The sequence below is a fragment of the Harpia harpyja genome, chromosome 1, assembly GCF_026419915.1.
Source record: "Harpia harpyja isolate bHarHar1 chromosome 1, bHarHar1 primary haplotype, whole genome shotgun sequence".
In the NCBI taxonomy this organism is placed as follows: domain Eukaryota; kingdom Metazoa; phylum Chordata; class Aves; order Accipitriformes; family Accipitridae; genus Harpia; species Harpia harpyja.
In genome coordinates, this window is record NC_068940.1 from 108,433,262 (window position 1) to 108,455,002 (window position 21,741).

The 21,741-nt window shown below is 41.4% G+C and overlaps 1 protein-coding gene across 6 annotated transcripts in view; it reads right to left on the minus strand.

The window, feature by feature from the left end:
- Positions 1–295: 295 nt before the first annotated feature.
- LOC128151657 (KAT8 regulatory NSL complex subunit 1-like) overlaps positions 296–21,741 on the minus strand; it is a 36,885-nt gene continuing 15,439 nt past the window's right edge. For 4 of the 6 annotated variants that reach the window (XM_052809170.1, XM_052809203.1, XM_052809194.1 and 1 more), the window contains 10 exons: positions 20,745–20,875; positions 13,985–14,177; positions 11,627–11,792; positions 10,344–10,508; positions 8,283–8,455; positions 5,605–5,726; positions 5,305–5,359; positions 4,641–4,753; positions 3,361–3,589; positions 296–2,611 (listed from right to left, as the gene is read on the minus strand). In XM_052809170.1, the coding sequence (XP_052665130.1) occupies positions 2,333–2,611; positions 3,361–3,589; positions 4,641–4,753; positions 5,305–5,359; positions 5,605–5,726; positions 8,283–8,455; positions 10,344–10,508; positions 11,627–11,792; positions 13,985–14,177; positions 20,745–20,875 (1,626 nt within the window). In that variant the 3' untranslated portion in view covers positions 296–2,332. The remainder of the gene's footprint in view (positions 2,612–3,360; positions 3,590–4,640; positions 4,754–5,304; positions 5,360–5,604; positions 5,727–8,282; positions 8,456–10,343; positions 10,509–11,626; positions 11,793–13,984; positions 14,178–20,744; positions 20,876–21,741) is intronic. The other 2 variants (XM_052809178.1, XM_052809187.1) reach the window with 2 other exon arrangements.

Sequence of the window (21,741 nt, forward strand, 5' to 3'; positions counted from 1 at the left end):
AGGCAGAGGGTTTTATATGTAACCTTAAGGCAGCCTTAAAGGAAGACGAAGCAGTGGGTAGTGCCTGAGCTTGACTGAACAGAGCTGGTGGTACCAATGTATCATCAAGGATATTTAGAAACAGACAAACCTGCAGCAATCCCGCAGGATGCTGATGGCACCCAAGGGAGGAGAGGGACAGGGGCACAGGTAGAGCTAACTCACAAGAAAATACACAGACTGGGGCAGTGCTCATTATGGCTTCAAAATCAAAATGGTTTAAAATATGGTGAACAAATCTGCACCAAGTCTTCACTGATGGGTACATTCAGAAGTTTTATTTATCTTTTCATAATCACATCTAGTACCATGGAATGAGTCCTTATGAAGCAATTTTCCCCAAATTTCCTCTTTTAAAAACATTTAGCTTTGATCAAGTCTCTAGTAATGCTTTACTTGTGAATCCAACCATTCAAAATACAAAAATTCAGTGTGACAGGTGAAAAATCTGTATACAATTACAAAATACAACAAATTTTAGTTAAGAAAATTGAGTACATCTCCATGATGCACTCCTATATTCAACTCCAGAAAAATAATAAAGATGAAGTTGGGGGCTTCTCCAATTTTCATGTTTCAAACCAACCTGAAGAAGCAGCAGAGTCCTTGGTCCACACAACCAAAGAGTAACAGAAACCTGCACCCAGGTGTGGCAGTGCTCCACTTAACTCTGCAGCTTTGCGATTTCTTTTTGAACTCTCCATAATTTCACTCCATCTGTACACTTTGTGGTACAAACCAGATCAATTACTTCCAGCTGCCAAGTTGCCATTACCTGTTTGCAGGCAGCGTAACAGAGCACCACTACAGTGGTAAACCATATCTCTCTGGTGAAGGGCAGCCTTTGGGCTACCTGACTCTTCAGCCCAGGAGAGTATCACTGAATCATGCAATTTTCTTTACAGAATATAACTAGGCAACGCTTGGGCATTTAACTACCACTTTATCAAACATCATCAAATAGAGAGGCAAAAAGTTCCTTATCAAAATCACAATCTTCATATAAAAACATCCCTGGCCTTACTACAGGCTGCAAGTGTTCCCCCTGCCCCCAAACACTCCAACCCAGAAAGAATTCCCTGCAAGAAAGAACACTTCCAGAGATACAGAGAATGATAAAGACAACTACATATCCAGAAATCTAAATTTCAGAGACCATTTTGAAAGGCAGCAAAGTGAGTATATTCTGTAATGAACTGTTACCAAGAACTTTATTTTTTTTGCTCTAGCATGTAAAAAAGAAGCACCCTTTGCTCAAGTTAATTATTTTAAGTGAGAAATTTTAGTCAAGCTAGAACATGGTTCCTGGTCACCTTAATACAGATTCAACTGAGTCTTAACAGCAGTTTTAGTTTTGATACATTCTGGTGGGACACCTATCAAGATTCATCAGGTTTGAAGCTCATTCCCTGAAAACAGCTCACTGCCCCGCTCACCTCAAAACAGCTGGCAGCTGGAAGTCCCTGTTACAGAATGCACATTTTTCTCAGCTGTATGGCTCTTCAGTGGCTTGTTTCCAGAATCCCTGAGACAATGTCTTCACTCCAACGACAGAAGGCAATTCAAAAAAGATAGAAAAAGTCAGAGAATTGTAACACATCAGTTTTGTTACAGAAAGGATACTGCAAAACAACTGTGTGTTACGAAATTGACCTGCAGTTTCATTGAAAGAAGCCAATACAAAACTTCAATTATGCAGGGCAAGGGGAACCTGATTTTCATGTACTTACGAGATTAATTTTTCAAAGCTGCATTTTAGAGTACATACCATGCACCCTTCTCCTTTCCCCTTCCTCACCAGGTCTTTGGTTCATATCAAACTCACAAGACTTCCTCAGACCTCTGTGGCATTTGGAAATTGATCTGGGAGCAAGTGAGCACCACCCTGAAACCTGCTGCTAGCCACTAAAGTACCCAACAGCCACCTGGTAGGCACTTTTGTAAATATCAAGATTGAAAAACATTGTTTTCTTTCTACTGTTGGAATTAATTTTACTCAAATCTCCTTTCCTCTGTCTGTAGCAGCACCTAACCTTCCTGTGACAAGGCAGTTCAGCCTTGTTTTGCGGACCTGACCAGAAACTGGTCTTTCTGAAAAGCACTATCCTTTGGAAGTCTAGCACCATAGCTCCATCAGGTGCCTAAACCCCTCCTCATCCAGAAATCTACTTGTCTGCTACTGAAACGAGGTCTGACACGCAGCAATGCCACACACTGCTGGTGCTCCACTGCACCAGTCCAGCAGACAGCCGTCTGACACTGCAGCGAGCGCAGCTAACACCACAGGTCAGGTTTAGCGTTGTTGCCAAGCTTTCCTGAGTTGCAGTGCTGGACCATGAACTTCTCTATGGCTTTTATTGCCATCTGTTTGCAGATGTGTATCTGAAAATTGCATCCCCGTGAAGCTGGGTATGACAGTGTCTACAGAGGTAGGCCTGATGCCCTGCTTATTGCTAGAGACCCAGGGCTGAAAGTTGGCCTGGTCATAGCCATCTTCATTTGAGTGCTGGAGAAGACCTTGGTATGCAGAATCTGAAAGTGGAAACATGCGAGGCTCCCAAGGCTGTATGTTCTGTGGAGCGAAAAAGAGAGAAATTAAAAGCCTAGAATCAAGTACTCAAAGAACGCTACAACACCCATCTCCTCCCTGTCCATGCCAATCTGCTGAAAGACCAGCAGATTCAATTTGTCAGGATGCCAAAGCAAAGCCAACTTTTCAGAGCAATGAACACTGTGCGCTATTCACACTACTTCCAGGATTACCAGTTCAGCTTTCCATTAGTGTCAAGAGCCTGCTTTGCCATCTCCACTGACATTCCTTGTTTTTCATAGTCTTTTTATCTGAAAAGGCTTTCAAAGCAAACACTGCGCCCTTGAGCCCAAACCAAGGACAGATCTAGTACAAAGTGCAAGACTGTGCTTGTAAGACTTTGTAAGACCATCCCTAAGGAAGAGGGGAAGGAACTCCTCTGGTAGTTTCAGAATTTAATCCTTAAAGTTAACTCCTTCTGCCAAAAAGCATCCCATGATGTGTGCAACTGTCTGAAACTATTCACTGTCATGGTGGCTCAGTCCAACCTACTGGGAATATTCTCAAACTCTGCATCAATATTGGTTTAGAATGATTTAAATTACGACACAAAAAAGAATAATTTAACACACTGTGAATGCTTTAACCAGCCCAAGTCTCAGCAGACACACAAGCTGAACTGTCTTTTTAACAGTGTGAAGCTCATGTAGCTTTCAGAAAACTTACTTTATATACCAGTAAAATTGGTTTAGAAGAGAACACAGCTGACATTTGTTACAGCATAACCTCACCTGCACTGCTTCATCCAGCATTTCCAGGGAAGATCTGGTACCTTCACTGCAAGACAGCACCATTCTGGTCTGACTGTGGACAGAGAGGGATTGCAAACTGTTGCAAGTCTCAGGGCTGCACAAGCCAGTAGAAGCGTGCACATACAGATCATTAAGGCCATTAAATCCAGTAACTGGAGATGCTGGCTGAGGCTGCCCAGCCCATCGGCTGTCTGCTTTGTTGGAGGACCTAAAGCAAAGTAGTATTTGGAGCACAGTCAGTAATGTACAGCAAGAAACCCAAATAAAAGTAAGATCACTGTACAGTGAAAAATGTAAGCTTTATCCCCTCCATACAAGGAGATGAGATCATATTGCCCAATTAGTGCTTTAACTAAGTAGCCCTTTCGCTCCTATCATCTCTTCAAAGAACATCTCATGGCTTCTTGGGCAATCACTGTCCATTTCACTCATCCTGAGCCTGAAGAGAACAACTAAGCATTAAGAGAGAGTAAAAAAGAAATAAGACAAAAACAAAAAAAAAACCACACCAGCTACTAGAGACAAAACTGCTACAGCTGAAGCTGTCTGGAGGTATGCCAACATTCTTCCCCGGTGTGACCACGCTATTTTGGCCTTTTTCCAGACATATGGATTACTAACAGTATGACCCATCAGTCCTCCTCCCCACTCAACTGCTCAACAACTTGTGAAAATATCAGACAATTTCAGCTCTGATAGAGGCAGGGATCTCAAAAATATGAAACTCTCAAAATTTAATGAAAGCAGAGACAGACCTACTACTGCCCCACTGAAGGAAAGTCAGAGAAGAATTCAACTTTTACCCCTGCAAACAGAACACGTGTACCTCTGGACACAGAACAGATAGTTCTTTGTCCAGGCAACAGGTAAAAAGGTAATGCAGATACAGCAAATGAACAGAAAGCAATCTCCATAGCAGTAAGTTCTGTCAAACTGATTAAGTAAACCAGAGGAAAAAATGGTTGGAAAAAGTATGCAGTACTACAGTTAACACAAAGCTCTCAACACATGAGCCTGAGCTTAGTATGAAGCTGATTTTTAACAGGACTGTGACATGCTGCGTTACTATTCTGCTGATTAGGCCCTATTTTAGCAATCTTTTGTTTTTATTATGTAATAGACTAATTATATGAGCAAAATGATGAGCACCTAAGGATTTCTGCATTCAAAAGTAACTTCTTGAATTGGGATCTCTGTACAATTTAAAATTAAGAACAAATAAAGCCACCTAATTCTGTGTCTGCTAGCAAGAACAGTACCTGCTTCCCCGCTTATGGGAAGTAGCTGCGGCCCAGGAATCCCAGCAGGCTCGTTCAAGATCTTCATATTTGGAGTGATGGCTGGAGTACATCTTATCAGAAGTATCCTCCAACTAGGAAGAGAAGTTTTAACCAAATACTTAAAGCATGAAAACTTGCCTGCAGGCCAAGCCTACTGTTTTAAAAATCCAGGTAAGCAATATTCAACCCATTCAAACCGTCTGGGAACCAGCACACACACTTTGTATCACTACCTCATTTTCCTACTTTTCGTTATGTACTGAACCAGGAACTTGTTTGTCAGCCCGAGTTGTCAGGAGACAGATGCAGGCTGTTGTATGCACCATATAAAGAGCTGCCAGGGGCATCAAATCACACACAATGGAAGGGTTTGTTCTGCCTGCAGCTAGCAGCAGTGACCCACAGCTGACGTTCCTAAGAGCTGACATGCCACCACAAGCCTCATCTCTGCTGCCCTTCCACTGGCTTCAGACACAGCTGCGTCGGGCAGAATGGAAGAGCATTTCATACAGCAGCTTTGCTTACTGGGCTGGCAGAATTTATTAACTGGGCAAGACTGGCTCTAGCACTCCCAATGTACCATTTGCACCTTCTCAGAATGGCTACAGACATTTGAGACAAACTGACAAAACTGTTTTCTTACCTCAGAGTCTGCTTGATTGAAAGGCTCCAGTTCCTCGAGCTCCACTATCCTCCAGCTGCAAAAGGTAACACAAGCTAAAGATCACTTCAAAGAAAAACACATTTGGTACTAACATTTAAGTCCAAACAATACTAATACTTTTTTTTTTTTTTTAAATTAAATGCTTTCTTTTTTTGTCCATTAGGAATAATTTCCTTATGTTATTTCATTGAGAGGAACAGCTCTCATTCTGGCCAACTAAAGCCATTTCCTCCTGTCACCCACAGGAGAGAGGATCAATAAGGCCTGGTCTGTAGGTACCTTGGTACTACGATCTCTTTGTACTGAGGCTTCTCCACTCGAGCGGCGGCTGCCATTGACATGGGGATCACAATGTTGTCGATGTCGTAGGAACACTCTGCTTTTCTGCTTTTTGAGGACTGCTGAAACACAGAACAAGGAGAACACCCCACGCAGAAAATTAATGTTGGCACAAAAGCATATTTGAATATACCACAGAATACAACTTCTCTGTAACAGCAAGTGCAGTGGGTTCTTTCCACTGTCACTGGCGTTCAATGATATTTTGGTCATGTCATGCAACCTCTGTGGTTCAGTTTATTCCTATATGAAACAGGATAATACTTACCTACCTCGGTGGGTGGGATTTCACTTATAACTTTGTATATATTTAGGTCATCCGTGTAGCAAAAAAATTGAAACAGGCAAAGAAAAAGGCTACGATGATGATTCAAGTAGTAAGAACCTGTCATTCCCTAGACTAAAGGAGCTGTACTTGTTTTGCCTTGCAAAATAAGGTCTGAGAAGGAAAAAGTAAAAAAAAAAATTAAAACCATGGAAGAACTCTACTTTCCTGAGGCTGAGGATACCGCTGTTGAGACAACAACTCGAAATATCATAGCATTTGGGCTGGAAGTCACGAGTATTTCCAAACTAAGGAGCAAGGCTCTGGAAAAACATCCTAGGAACAGTGGGATGAAGAGACCCCTAAATTATTTTGAGATGCATTTTGATCATTTTGTGAAGAGATCCATATATTGTGGTTCCCTGCAGAGTTGGAGATTAGACCTGCAATCCAGAATGGAAGTGTCCCCTTTACTTATAAGCCAAGAAGTCTCCAAGACACTACAGTTCTTTTGTTCTTTCTCAAACAAGCATCCTTTTGTTTCTAGGTGAGAGGCCAACCACAAATTGCAGTTCTTGGTGGCCACAAGGTTAGCTATGGTTTATTACTGATGTGATATTCTTTAAAAACCTTAATAGACACAGGACTACTCAGAAGCACCCTTAAAAATCTGGAAGCGGAGACTGTACCTGCAAGAGCAGCTTACAAAAGAAGCAGCCAACTCACGAGTTGAACTGTTAAATCTTCTGCGCACCAAAGAGGGAGAACAGCACTTGCAAAGAAAGCACTAACAATGTGGGAGCCATAAAACCAGAAAAATGAGTAGCTGATGCAAGTGAAATCGGTATAACAAGGACTGCAGGCTCCGTGGAGGGGCTCACTACCCCTTTTTACAGGAGTCATAGAATCATTTAGTCCAGTGAAGATCCACAAGCACTGTGTTGATCTCCATGAGATGGACCTGAAGCACAAAACAGTCAAACAGAAAAAGCTTCTTAGAATCACAGAACCACTGAAGTTTGAAAAGACCTTTAGGATCAAGTCCAACCATTAACCTAACACTGCCAGATCCACCACTAAACCATGTCCCTAAGTGCCACACCTACACATCTCTTTAAATATACCCCCAGGGATGGTGACTCAATCCCTTTCCTGGGCAGCCTGTTCCAGTGCTTGACAGCCCTTTGAGTGAAGAATTTTTTCCTAATATCCAGTCTAAACCTCCCCTGGCACAACTTGAGGCTGTTTCCTCTTATCCCACTGCTTGTTACTTGGGAGAAGAGACCGACCCCCACCTCACTACAACCTCATTTCAGGTAGTTGTAGAGAGCGGTAAGGTCTCCCCTCAGCCTCCTTTTCTCCAGACTAAACAACCCCAGTTCCCTCAGCCGCTCCTCATAAGACTTGTGCTCCAGACCCTTCACCAGCTTCGTTGCCCTTCTCTGGACACGCTCCAGCACCTCAATGTCTTTCTCATAGTGAGGGGCCCAAAACTGAACACAGTATTTGAGGTGCGGCCTCACTAGTGCCGAGTACAGGGGGAGGATCACTGCCCTAGTCCTGCTGGCCACACTATTTCAGATACAAGCCAGGATGCTGTTGGCCTTCTTGGCCACCTGGGCACACTGCTGGCTCATATTCAGCCAAGCTGTCAACCAACACCCTCAGGTCCTTTTCCACCGGGCAGCTTTCCAGCCACTCTTCCCCAAGGGTCTGTTTCTGTCAATTGGACCTAACAGTTACCTATAAGCAAAAAGAAGGGAATAGTGGTAAGGGTAGCAAGTCTGAGCCCCGGTCCTTCAAGGTCTCCTTTGCTCAACATGTTTGGAGAACCAGGAGTTACTCAGTGCCTTCCTAGAGAAGTGGTTGTTGCACAGCATATTTTTTAATCCTCCGCTACTTCTAGAAAAACAAGAAAATGTTAAAGATCATCTCTTTGCTGATATTCCTGCTTCATAGGGGGAAGTCCATAGCAATTAAATCTCTACTATTAATTTGTAGCCAAATAAAACTGTAACATTATGTATATATAGCTATTTGCTTACAAAAAAAAAGGAATCTATAGAGTATTGTCAGTACTAAAGGTGAAACCAACCAATCTGGCTGGGGAAGTAGTGCCGCAGGCACCTAGCCAGCCGAGCACTGCCTGAGGAACAAGGAAGCAAGTAGCTGTTACTAACACCAACATCCAAACTGCATTTCCCAGCAGTCCATCAGCAGTAATGACCCTTCTGAATTCCCAGTGAGTCATCAACCCCAAGGCAATGCTCGGTAAGAGAGGTGTCCCCCAGCTCCTCTCCAAGGCTACTCCCCCGTTGCAGATTCATTTGCCATAGCTTTTGTTTCAACTCACCACTGCTGGGCTGCCAGTGAAAGGGATCTGACTGGAAGAAGGGGCTGGAGGAGTCTCTGGGTGCAAGGACGACGGGTGGTGCAAAGAACTGTATTTATGTGCCTGAGGACTGGAAACAGGAAAGCTGTGACTGGATGTTCCTTCAAGCTGCCTTCTCCCTTCAAACACTGAACCTGTTAATAAAACATGAACAGAAAACCCAAGGTGAAGTCAGGCTGACTTAAAACCGGTTGGTGATGTTGCTACCCCTGTAAGGTCACCAAACCCGCCCTGGGGAACAGAGCGGAACAAACGTCGCCATTAGAGAACAAACGTAAAACAGAAGTCTCAAGTGAAGCATCAATGCTCTGCAGCACTGAAAGATGCTAGCCCAAAAATGTTACTTTTGGTGGGCATTTCCAAAAATAAAGTGGAAGGTGAAGTAGAAGTTACAACCATCAAGAACTGCACCTCTCAGTCCAAAATACAGCCACTTAAAAAAAGCTTTCTTCACTGTCAAACTGGTCAGGCTGGTCCTATTTCTAATGATCACTCTGATGACGAACCACACTGATTTTAAGACAGATGTACCCTTCTCCCTGAAGTTCTATATAACCTCAGCTTGATATGCTTTTTCTACATCAGTTAACTTGTTATTCTTTCTCCCATTTGCAACTGGCTTATTCCATGCTGAATAACACAAATGGAGCAATCTTCCAAACCAGTTGTGCCAAATTACTCCACTATTCAAATCCTTCCTAAGGATCTAGCTCTGTGAGGCTCTTGGAGAGTTAAAAATATATGAAAAAATCATCCTACATTACTGCAACATCCATTAGAACACACTCTTCATGGCAGGTGTCTACACCCCCATACACGCTACCCATAAATAATAATAGTTTTTCTGTAGTCTTGTGGCTAAATGGTTGAAAAAAGGAAGGAGGTATAAAAAGATAAATCAGAAATCAAACAGCTGCTGACCAGGTGATAGAATCTATACTGGTGTGTTATTCAAACATCCTCTAGTAGGTTACTCATTTATTCAACACTAGCCACCTGCTTGTTCTACCTTCACTACATCCTGAGCTGATTATTGGAAGGATGATATCTCCAGAACACTTCTCTTCAAAACTAACATCCTTTCCCATTCAAAGCTAAGTAACCTCAGCTCAGGCTTATTAAACATCATTAAATCAAGTTGTAGCTCAGATTGTTAGGGCCAAACACACAACCTGAGGCTGCTGATGTACTTTCAGCATGGAAGTTGTTTTGAGGGTGGGGATGTGTGTGTGCTTGTTTCGTGGTGTTTTTTTGTTGTTGTTTTTAAATACTATCTGGTTTGTTCATGATAGTTTGCATCAGCAACCACAGAACCTAAAAAGTATTCCAGATGCAGCAACTGTGTCCCCTAAGAACGTCAAGAACATGGCCAGCTTGCAGTCCGCACATTATGTTACTTTCCAAAAATGCATTTGGCTTAAAAACATGCCTTTTAAAGAAAGTCAAATGGAACACCAACCCTAGTTCATTTAAAAACTAGGATGTGTTTTAGCTGCATTTCCTTCTTCCTGTCTTGAGTTGTCTGTCACTTAAACTACTGTAGACCATTTTAAAAAAATCAACAACTCTGATGGACCAATGAAAAAAAAAATTAGGCCTTCCAAAACAGCAAGAGCAGCATGCAACTGGAGCAGCAACTGCTATCACAGCAGAAAAAAAGATGCCAGAGTTTTGCCAGGCAAATACCAATCTACTCTGCTTTCAAATAAAGGTTCATAAAAGCTTCTTTTTGGGGTTGCTCATTCCCTTGAAAGAAACAGAGAATTGCAAGATTTATTTATTTTGAATAACTTAGCTGATGCCAGTATTTCTGTGTCCTGCCAAGAGGTTCAGAATTTCTGTAGTTTGCAAGTTGCTGGACTCAGTCACTTAGACATTACTATAGCACAGAGTTCAAATTATCTTCCACTGGAAGAAAGGAAGCCACTTCCTCCACTCCACCTTGACTGGTTGCCCTCAAGTACTGGTTAAAAGCCCACATTTAGTTTAACTTCAACTCGAATTCCATTTTGCTTAACTTACGGGAGGCATGCAGGAGCGACGAGTGTAGCTTTGGGAACATGCTGTTAGTTGGATCTTGCTTCTTTCCAAAATGGGACATCTTCAGAGTCCTGAGTTCACGGCTCAGTAGTCTAGGCAATCCATCCTCTCTTAGTAAGGTTTCAAAGTGCAAGTGGAGAGGGTTGCCTGAAAGTAGGAAAACCAAGTTATTTTGGTAAGCAAAGAAGTTACCTCTTTTCACATACAGCACTGCATACACATCCTTAGCAATTCACACCTGTCAGTACAAATGAAGTGACACAGGTAACTACAGTAGGCATGGTCGATTGCAGGCTCTCTCACCCCATGTATGCTGTGACAGAGTGAACAGGATGAGCATGTCCCCAAAGAGCAGCCTCTGCCCTAGCCCTCTGCAACCTGCCATCCTACAGCCAGAACCTGACACCTCACCATTGAGCTTCTCACCCTTACACTAACCTGAATCATATCCAGCTACGTATTACTTGTTTGCAACATTACTTAATGAGCAGAGGTGAGCTTGTACTTTGTTTTTTAATGATAAAAGTATTTTTGGAGAGATGCTCTCATAGTTGCACAGTAGAAAAAGTGTTTTCCTCACTGTCCCTTAACCTACTTAAAGACTCATTAGTGCACATTCTTGCTCTTCCACAGTTAAAGGCACTAGCACTGCTGCAGCCACCATCATCATTTATTTAAACAGAAACTAAATGTTAAGATTCCACAGAGCATAGTTCATAAAGCAACCACAGAGCACATCTAGAAGGCCACCAATGTTTAAATAACAGGAGCTTAGACTCAAAACAGTGATTTCACACTCAAAGCTGGTGCTAGTCATCTACCAAACAACTGCCCAACAGCCTGTCAAAGTCACCATTAGATTGAGTCTTTCAAGTAGCCCTCCAGGACCGGGGTTTAACAGGAACTTACAATAGTTGTTCTGCCAGCCTCCAGAATTAGAACATTCCTTGCAGAAGACAGAGAGCTGATCCTGAAGAAGTGCCCTAAGCTTACGTTAAACTAGAGACAGCAAGTGCCTCAGATGCAGGCCAAGACACAACGTGGTTTCCTAGGCTCAAAAATCTCCACGGGCTGCGTCCTGGGACTGAAGATGTGTGTCTGGTTACTATGCAGAACATCACTGGACATTTTTCGCTATCCTCTAGAAACACGCTTACAACTCTGTCAGCGTATTTTTAACCTCCTTCCATGTAAGGAGGAAGAGCAAGGAGGGCAGCGGCACAGCAAGGGATCCTCTTCCACATTATAACATGTGATCTACTCACCGTGAGATAAAGAGAGTATGGGGTGGAAGCCAGAGTCCAGGAGGGCTACACGCTCTCCTAGGGACATGGTATCAGGGTCTATTGTCTGGACAGAGGTTTTGCAGCTACACAGGATGCAAGAGCTGGGCCATTCGCAGCTGCACTTCACAGTGAGAGGTTTCAGTGGCTAGCAGAAGAAAGGAGATCAAACACTTTAAAAAGGAAACGTGCTTCAGATTTAAGTAAAACTGAAGTTGAGATCCAGTAACTCCAGTCTGCTTTCTACAGGTGCACTAGTTTCCATTCACTAAAAAAGCAAAAGCCAGGCAAGTTAACTGTAACCAAGCCGCAGATCTGCGGGATGAAAAATAAAGTCAAGACCCAGGATCAATGTTAAAACAGTGTGCAAGGGTACTACCACAGGCTGTTTCTCCTTCTGACCATGGATGAGCTACCTTATCAAAATAATTCAGTGTGTTAAGGAACACATTGTGTGATTCTTTACTAGTATTTCCAAGCCAACAGAGCTGCTCCTCTGCAACTCCAGCAAAGCCTAAACACTATTAAATATTAGTCATTTAGCTTAAATAAATATGTTTTAAACAGATTGAATGTCTTAGAGTCATAACGTTGTGAGATTCGGTACACAGTTTGTTTAGCATTACTTTGTGCAAGTAGCTACATTTGCAGAAGCTTTAGGCCGCAATCTGTGAACTTTTGCCTAGATATGCTGCACTTTTACCTAGTTAAGCAAAAGAAGGCCTGCAGAGCCAGTGCAAACCAGGAGACAGGGAGGCTGCAGCCACCAGCAGAAGCTGCAGCTCGGCAAAATAAGAACAGTTAACGGCCTGGCTGGAGACAGAGAAGGAATGCAATACGGTGTTAGAAGATCTCAGACCAGAAATCACCATTGGACCAAAAGGCATGCAAAGAAAGCATGAGGGGCGGGGGCATAGATTGTAAGGGTATAATTGCCCGGGGATTTCTTTGTTCTGGGTCCCTCTCCAGAGGCACTCAGCTCAAGCTGTTTTCTTCTGGCTGTACCATCTGAATAAATTATTTTTTAAATAAGTTTCAATGCCTGAGATTCTGCTACAGGAAACCTAGGGTTCAAACTGCAGGGATTATACCAGACAGCTGTACAGCACGAATTACCTTAATATTTAATAATTTTCTTTTCAAAACAAACACCTTTGCACCTTTTCCCATCCTGTGCTTCCTCATCTTCCTTAAAGGCTTTTTGTAGCTCTGATGCTTCCAAAAAACTTGATAAAAAAACTGTTAGGCAAGCAATCCACCACCAGAAGCATCTATTATTCTGACCAGTATTGTCTTATTTTCCACTTCTCCTCACTTGCCTGTTTGGAGTGTAAGCTGCAACCACAACAGCCCTGATGTCTTTGTTCCACCATTTTTCCCCCACACTGTCGCTAAGACACACCCAGTGCCCCTTCCCCATCAATATATCAGGTTCTGTAGGATCAGTCAAACCAGAAGAGGGAGCATTAATAATGCTTTTACCTACAGCCTACGCAGACTGAATTAAATTGTACTGGCTTTGCACTCTAGTGAAACAAAAGATCAGACTGGGAAAAGTAACGCAACTTTTAAACTTTTTGTCTTAAATCTGCAGCTTGTTAAATACTTGTTACTTGTAAATCAATATTTGAGGAAAAGGCTACAAACAAGCAAATAAGATATAAGCAGTGTAACAAACCACCACTTGCCATCTGACAGATGTTACCACACACATTCTTTGTCAGAATTAATACATTAAACATCTTTTAATCATCAGGTAACTCACAGCTAGGTGTCCAAGGAGCACTTAGTTCATCAGGCTTGGCAGCTCAGCCTTCAAACAACTACAACCCAGTTACACTCGCTCACACACCAGCTTGCCAAGTCTTAACTAAACTAAGGTTATACATTTCTGGGGTTTTATTTTTGGGTGGGTGGTGAGTTTTCTGTTGTGGTTTGGGGTTGGGGTTTTCTTTGGGGTGGTGGTGGTTTATTTTTCCCTGGACAATTCCAAGGTAATCAACTCCAACAGGTAATTACCAGAAGGTTGCTGCCCATGCTAAAGTCTGAGGTACACTCTGGTCATTGTTACTCAAAAAAACCTGCTGCCTTATTTTTAAGAACAGAAATCTAGAATCAGTTTCTAAACCACAATTAAATAGAGAACTCATTACTTTTTTTTGACATACCTAGGAATTTCTTCTAAAATTCTACATGAATTTTAGATTAGTGCTCAGAAAACACTGTACTAAAAACCAGAGTCCAACATTATGATAGTTTCTGCTAAAAATAAATAAAACCACACGTTCTAAATAAAAATGCAGCATAGCTTAGTAACCACATGCCAAAACTTTCACTTACCTTCCTGCTGAAGTAAGACACAGAGGTAGCTCGGACAAGCTTGCGCTTGTTGTATTTGCAAACTGGGCGGATTCTAGCAGCAATGCAGGTATTGTCCAACACAGAAACAAGGTTAAGTGGGTTTGGTTTGCCAAATCTCTCTGCAACGTTCACGCTGATCAGAGAAGTGCTGCTGGAGGAGCCAGTATGCCAACTGCAACCAAATGAAAAGCAACTCACTCGGAGCAAGAGTAGTAAGTTGTAATTCTGTATTTATTCTTGCAGCTGTGACGCCCACAGGCTCCTTAGTATTTACACCAGCAGCTAGGGCTTACCAGTTTTGTTCTCATCACATTTTTAGTCTTTGCTACATTCTCTCTCAAGGGGTATGTAGATTTCAGAATATCATTCTCATCATAGAAATGGACACTGAAGGCTCTTAACAGCTATATTTTCATCAGTTAAGGGCAGAAAGTCTTAAAGACACTGCAGATGTGGTAGCCACTAGTAACACGTGCTCTTTCTCCAAAGACCTTCAGTCAGCAGCTCAATCTATCATCTGATAATAACAAAGTAATTTACTTCCCATAAAAAAAGATAGCCATTAAACCTAAAAACATTGGCAAACATTCTTTCCATTTCTCTCTGTTCACCATGGAGTTATGGTTAAATCTACAGTTATATTTAAATAAGCAGATACAAGTTTATTGCCTTTCAGTATATTCTTCTTCTGGAACCATCTGCAAAACATTGCCTTTGTAAAAGATCTTCTCTTTTTGTAATTGGTCATGTGTTCGTATTAGCAGTTAAAAACTTTATTTACCCATTACATTTGCTGGTCCCAATCAAGCGTGATAATTTTTTTCTTGGTTTGCATAGCAAATGTTCCAGTAAAATTAGAAGTTTAAAATCTGTATCTTTGTCAGGTGAACCAGAAAGGTTCTAACTGGCTAATACAGCTCCGTGCTGAACTGTAGGACTGCCGGGCAGAAATTAACATCACCAGACATTGACCTGAGGTAGTGGTTGGTGACAAGTCTTTAGAACAAGAAAAAACCCAAGCCTCCTCACCTGCCCATTCTTCATGAAATGAAGAGTTGCTGATTTACACCCAAGTTAGATCACTCTATACTGTTGTCCATTTGTTTTCAGTTTATAAGCCAAATCCTATTCAGCTATAAACATATACACATGAGGAAACAAATCTGTAGAAAAGATGTGCTTGAAGAGACCCAAATTTCCCCAGTGACCTCTTAACTGCACAAACCAGGAAGATAAAATTTCATGGACAAGTAAGAGACAAAGTGCAAGTGAGAAAGTATTCCACAAAAAATATATACTACTGACGTTCCACAAGTAAAACCAAACTAGTTCTATATAACAGGGTATGATGAACCTCTGAAGTCTATACCAGATCTGCATGAGACTATTCTTTCCCAATGGCCTCATGCCTCCTGTTGCCCTACACAGAAAACACAGGTTTGCAGCGAAACTGGTATACATATTTTGGACCTGAACAATTCCAAACCACAGTAACTTCCACAGTAGATAGCTCGGGTAGCAGGAGGTTGCTGTAATGAGATGTCACTGCCCAAACCTGAAAGAACTTACTGCCTATGGGATCCAAACAGGTCATCTCACCTGAAAAGTGACTATTTAAGAAGATGTAACAGCCAGGAGGATTTGTCTTGGCCTCCGAAACCACGCCACTGCTCTACAGCTCATTGCCACTCTTGCTCCAGGTAAGTGGAACAACGAAGAAAGGAGAAGATCCCTGGCCAGAACCACAGTTACTGGGTTCATCTCCATCAAAAACCCGTACTCACTCATGTGTCTGCATCTGCCCTATTGTTATTTGTCAGACAAAGAAAATTAACTTCTAACGCTAGGTTTTTTTTTTTTAATTGTATAGCATTCCACACCTGAATAGCATAGGAAAAGTTACAGACATGGGTAATTTTATTTGCAATTTCTCCATGTCTACTTAGTCTCACAAAATAGCCTTAGATTTCCACTATGAAGTTTTAGGAGTATACCCAATGATCCTATAAAAGCTAGAGATAACCAGACTAGGAAAATCCAAGATATATTTCCAGTGTATCATAGACAACTTGGGTATAAGTGTCTCAGTGATGTTTTGAAAGCTTAACGCTAGAGAATGCTTTTAAACTTGCATTCAAGTGTCCCAGACCTTGTAGTCTTTTAAGTGCATTCTAATGAAGTCTCATCAAAGCCTCCAAGGGTCTCTTGTGAATAAAAATTTTGAGATATTTCTATTACCTTGTGTGTTAAACAGGAGGTTCAATGTATCAAAGTTGTATACAGAGAATTCTAGGGCTCTTACTCTTCCGACTGCTGAATAAAGCTCTGTATTAAGAAAGTTTAAAAATACATGGCACAGCTTGTAAAAGTCCATGCTTTCAAATCTACACAAGATACAGTTTTCCTTCCAAGAGAGACAGAAGCTTCAAAAGCCATTATTAGATTAACAGAAACAAGACAAGCAAGCTACTTCAGACAGTGTTTCCAACACAGAGGATGATTTAACTAAAAAAATCTGAAGAGGGAAAATATTTAAATTTTGGGATCATGTTACATATATCTACTCATTTAGGAGTGATCAAAGACAGATCATACTACACTGCACAGGAACTATCCACCAGAACTTATTTTTACAAGTTCCAAAATGGAAATCCTGATTCCGAGTATATGGTCAAAAACCTTTGGTCTCTTCCCTGACAAGGTCCAAATGAATTCCTAGTATATGAATAATTCCAGTTTGGGTACTTAAGAGTTTCATGCTTATCTTGGCATGTGAGCTGGATACAACCAAAGTTCTCAATTTTTCCAGAGTCTGCTTATTAGGGAACTGCCTCCCAACGCAAGCACCCAGCCAATTCTACAGAAGAGTAAACAGCACTGAGAAAAGTCTTAAAAGCATTTAGGCACCAGAAGCAAACAACAGGGCCATTTCATTAATATCTTAAGCACAGTCTCTTCAAGTTACACTACTTTAACTCTTCAAGTTAACTTGAAGAAACTGTGCTTAAGATATTAATGAAAACACCATGTAATGGTGCATTTGCAAAAACAGGCTACAGTGATGCATGGTAGCAAGTTTGAATTGACATAACCAGACCTAAACAAAAGGGCAAGGCTCTTGTTACATAGCAGAAGATGACAGGTCCAAGGACTAAGGTAGAACAGAAGGGTCCTAGCAATTATCCTACTGGTCTCTGGCTCCTGGTTTCACACCATGGCAATTGTTTCAAACAGAGAGAGCAGAGCAGTGGTTGTTCAACCTATTTGCAGCACAGCAATCAACCATCACTCTCCACAAAATCAGAACTTCACCGGCTCCAGCAGGTCAATTTAGAGATTCACATTCTTTCTAATAGAACTATTAATAACAGCCTGCCCTATAAGAAGACATGCATTGCTGATAAGGGAATATGGAGGTGCTCCTCCCAGGGGGCAAGTTCAAGCTGCTTCTACTTTTTCCTCTTCAGACCTTTCATAGAATTAGCTGTTAACCAGAGCCAGGCACTGGAGGCCTGGCAAGAGCTTGCATTATACAAAGAATAGCAACTACCTGGTATCCCTGCCATCCCAACTCTTCAGCCTTTTGGTTTTTCACAGGCAGAAACATGCACTACCAATTCAGTCTGTTTTATCAAGATTGGTAACTTATGTATAATAAAACATACAATGCCTTACTTGCAATTAAGAAGATTAATTGCAAAGGGAGCAAGCATAAGATTTCATGGCATACAGAAGCAGAAAATAGTATTTCAGCTGGGTTTAAGATCACTACATACTTCTTAACTTTTCAAGTATGAAATAGAGACCCAATACACCACACTGCAAATAACTGTGGATTAGAATAGCCACTTAAACAGATTTAGACTTTTATAATTTGGTCTAATACTTCCAGAATCCTCTGGATTTCTACAATATAAGTCAAGGGAAAATGAGGTTTATTATCTGCAGAATTAGCCCAGAATAAAAGCACAACTACTAAAGTATCTACCTTCAGAAGATTACCAATCTTGAAGCTCAGGACTAATCTGCTAAGAATTTGTTAACCTATCAATCACCGCAGCAGAAACACAGAACTAAGTGTCTGCTTTGAATAATCCATACTTTCTCTTCCTTCATTCTACTGCAGTCCAATCAATTCTAGGCTGAAACTACCACTGTTAAAATGCAAGCTAGTTTTACTGAATGAATACAGCAAGAACAACCTTTACTGGAGCCGTCGATGAAAGAAAACAAACTGTTGCCTAAGCAAAACACAAGATGTTTATTTCATTAGGCAACACATCAGCCTGAAGCCTCTGCATGTTGTGATTACTCCAATTCCAAATCCCCAAGACTAAAGCTCAACCAATTGATTATAAGAGCATCAGGTACCTCAGGAGAAGGTGCTGATGATTTGCAAGAATGATCACGCTGGATCACACCAAAGGTCCATCTTCCCATCTTGCTCGGTATCCTGTGGAGCAGCTGGGGTAAGAATGGGTAAGGAGAGAGGGATGCAGAGAAGGCCTGGTGGTCATTGGGAGTTCTTGAAAGCCGTTCCACCCAGCATCAGCAGCCTGCCACTGAGATGGCACTGAGGAAGAAGGGCACAGCAACCCGGGGACACAGATGCTTCACATTGCCAGGCACATCCTGCCACGAGTGGGTAAGTCCAGGCCACCAAGTGCCAAGGTGCCTCTGAACACTGGGAGGGTGAAAGCAACTCCCTGCTGTGCTAGTATGACGTAGGCAAACAGAGGCTTTGCACAGGACCATCTATGCTCGAACCGTTTGTTCTTCACCCACCACAATGACAATTGCAAGATGTGGCCCAGGAGGATCTGCCTACATTGACAGAAGAACACCAGGTAGGTGGCTCTGCATGAAACAAAATGCAGTGGCCCCGAGGGGATGACTAGAAAATGAGTATAAGAATCAGGCAAGTACATACAATACATACCCTAGTGCTCTAAAGATTCTCTCCCAGCACCTTTAGCTCAAACCACACTTGGCTTAGGTAGTCCCAGTGTATTTAGCAGCTTTCAGTGAATCTTTCTACCACGCAGCAAAATGGAGACTGTATCCAGCTTTTTCAGGAGCTTCACAGAAAATGGAATGATGATGACTTTACAGAAAACATAAGGAAAACCCCACAAGAAATAAAAGTGGTAAGTACCCCAAACTTTACTCAATTTAATTAGCAACTTGCCATAAACTTGATGGCATATTTGTTTGAAATGATGCAAACTACAACCCAATTGGTGCTATTCTGATGTTGAGACAGCTTGACCAAAACACAGGCTGTCAAGGAATACTCAACAGTATGTATCTTCTGAGTGAGTGGGCTCCAATCTTCTCTCACTTTCAAACTTCAAAATTTTTCCATTGAAGTGCCAACCTGCCTTCTTGGGCATTTATGCCTCCTTAAACTAAACTTGCTCATGTCTTTTGCAGATCCCTTAAAGTCTACAGGCATCCAGGACCACAGACTGAAAGTCTTCTCTCTAGATGTAAACAAAGTTGACAGGGGAAGGGGAAAACTCATTTGAGACCCTTCTTTGTAAGAGAAGGCTTGAAAGGCCACTGAGTTGCAGCTGTGTGCTTATGAGAAAGAACTGAGAAAGCAGCATGCATCTGGTGAAGGAAAGGAACATTTTCTTCATACGACTTCAGCGCAAGTTTCACAGTGTTATTGTCTGTACTGGGTTTACATCCCTCCCTCCTATCACTGCTTTATCTGATTTATACAGGATCAGATACAAGGAAGAAGAGAAGGTTTTGGCTTTTTTTGGAAGAGGCACTAATTCCTCCCTCTCCCAAGAATAACGTGGCAATAGGTGGAGAAATCTTTACAGAGGTGAAACACAAAGGAAGGAAATAAGATTAAAAAAAAACTCAAACAGAACAGCCTAAAAAGCCAAGAAGATACCACAAAGCTAGACATGAAAATGGACCAGTTGGAAGAACAACACGGTAAATCATTGGGACAATCTGTGCGTTTCATGGGCATACTTTTGAGGGAGCTTCTCTTAACTGATACATCCAGCACTCCATGGGATGAAAAGCTTATTCAGCAATTCTACAGACTAAAGTTTGCCTGTTGCTACTGAGCTTCTTGAAGACCACTGACTGCTTGCACAGGACATGTCCTCAAGTATTAAACCAAACTGAATGCTAGTTAAACACTGAACAACAGAAGGAAAGTTCCCAGTTTATTTAAAAATTACTGTCCCCCACCTCTCCCCAGGGTTTAACAAACAATTGATCAATAATATATTTATTACAGATTCAAGGCTCCATAAAAATATGAAGACTTAAAAGGCTAAACTCGAGGTATCTCTTCAACACCAACAAGACAGGTAAGATTTACTTCTCCATATATTGAAAATTAATAAGCAGAAAAATATGTTCTATATTCTACAGGAAAGACACTCAAAAAGTTCAGAAATCCACTCATTAAAAACAAAAGTCAGGTCACCAGGATGTTGTACAGCATTCAGCCTTAACCTACACAGGCAAGGTACACTTTGGTCATCTGTGTATAAAAAGGAGGTAACATCTTCCAACAGGCTGCCTACAAGACAGGCATCACCACCTATATATTTGGCAGTTTTGGGCGTTTCAAGTACTTATTTCAAATTTTTACAGCTGAACTGAACATACAGAAGTCTTCTAGCTAAAGTTCCCTTTCTTAGCCACTATCACCAATGCCTTAAATATGAAATTACTTTGATCAACCTATAAGAGGAGGAGAACTAACCAGTTAAACACTCTGTTGACTTGGCGGGGTGACGTGACACAGGCTCTGAGGGGTGCTGAAGACCCACTGATGGGGGTGCAGGAAGGACTTTGACACATAGTCTTTCCCAAAGACTGCTTAAGATGAGAGGTCTGCAAGAGAAAAATGAAATCTCAAAGTCAGTAAAGCTTAATGTGATAATGACTCTGAAGGATGAGGGCAGAGAGGCAAAAAGCCCAGAAAACCAAAGCAGCAGAGTAATCTAAGGAGCATTCTGCAGTTGTAACACTGAACTTAAATAGGCCCAATGTAAACAATTACATGCAATTTAATCAATCACATTTCAAGCAACAACCTCCAAATCAATCTAAGTTCATATTTTAAATGCATTCTTAACCATCACAAAGTAAGTATCACAGAGCTTTTATTTCTCTGTTTCATAAGCTGGAGATGATTTTCAGAGCAAGATGGCCTCATTTTTGAGCTATTCTGCTTTTTCAACTAGACAAAAAGCTTATACTGTACCAAAATCTGTACTAACTGCTGTACTAATTTCATAGAAACTTTTCAACATTTTAATGAAATACTAATATTATTTAAGAATATTTGATGGTTCACACAATTATAAACTCACTGGACATGATTTTGAAGTGTCAAAACCAAAATACTTTTGATTTCCACACCATTAAACCTCCATACTTTCAGTTTACTGTATGCGTATATCTACAAAGATAAAAGAGCAACATAAGTAAGTTTTCCCTCACACTGAAGTATCAATGTCACAGCTTTGTCAATCACTTTCCACAGACCTTGCACAGTAAATTAAGATTCACAGCAGATTTCTGTGGTGTTTGGGGTTTGTGGTTTTTTTGTCTTGTGGTTTTGTTTTGCTTTGTTTCTGTTTAATTTTGGATGACTAAGCATACACAAAAGTACAAGAGGTTTTTTTAAAAGCAAAAAGGTGAAGCAAGTTCAGTTATCACATGTCAAATACAAAGAACTGGTAAACTGATATCAG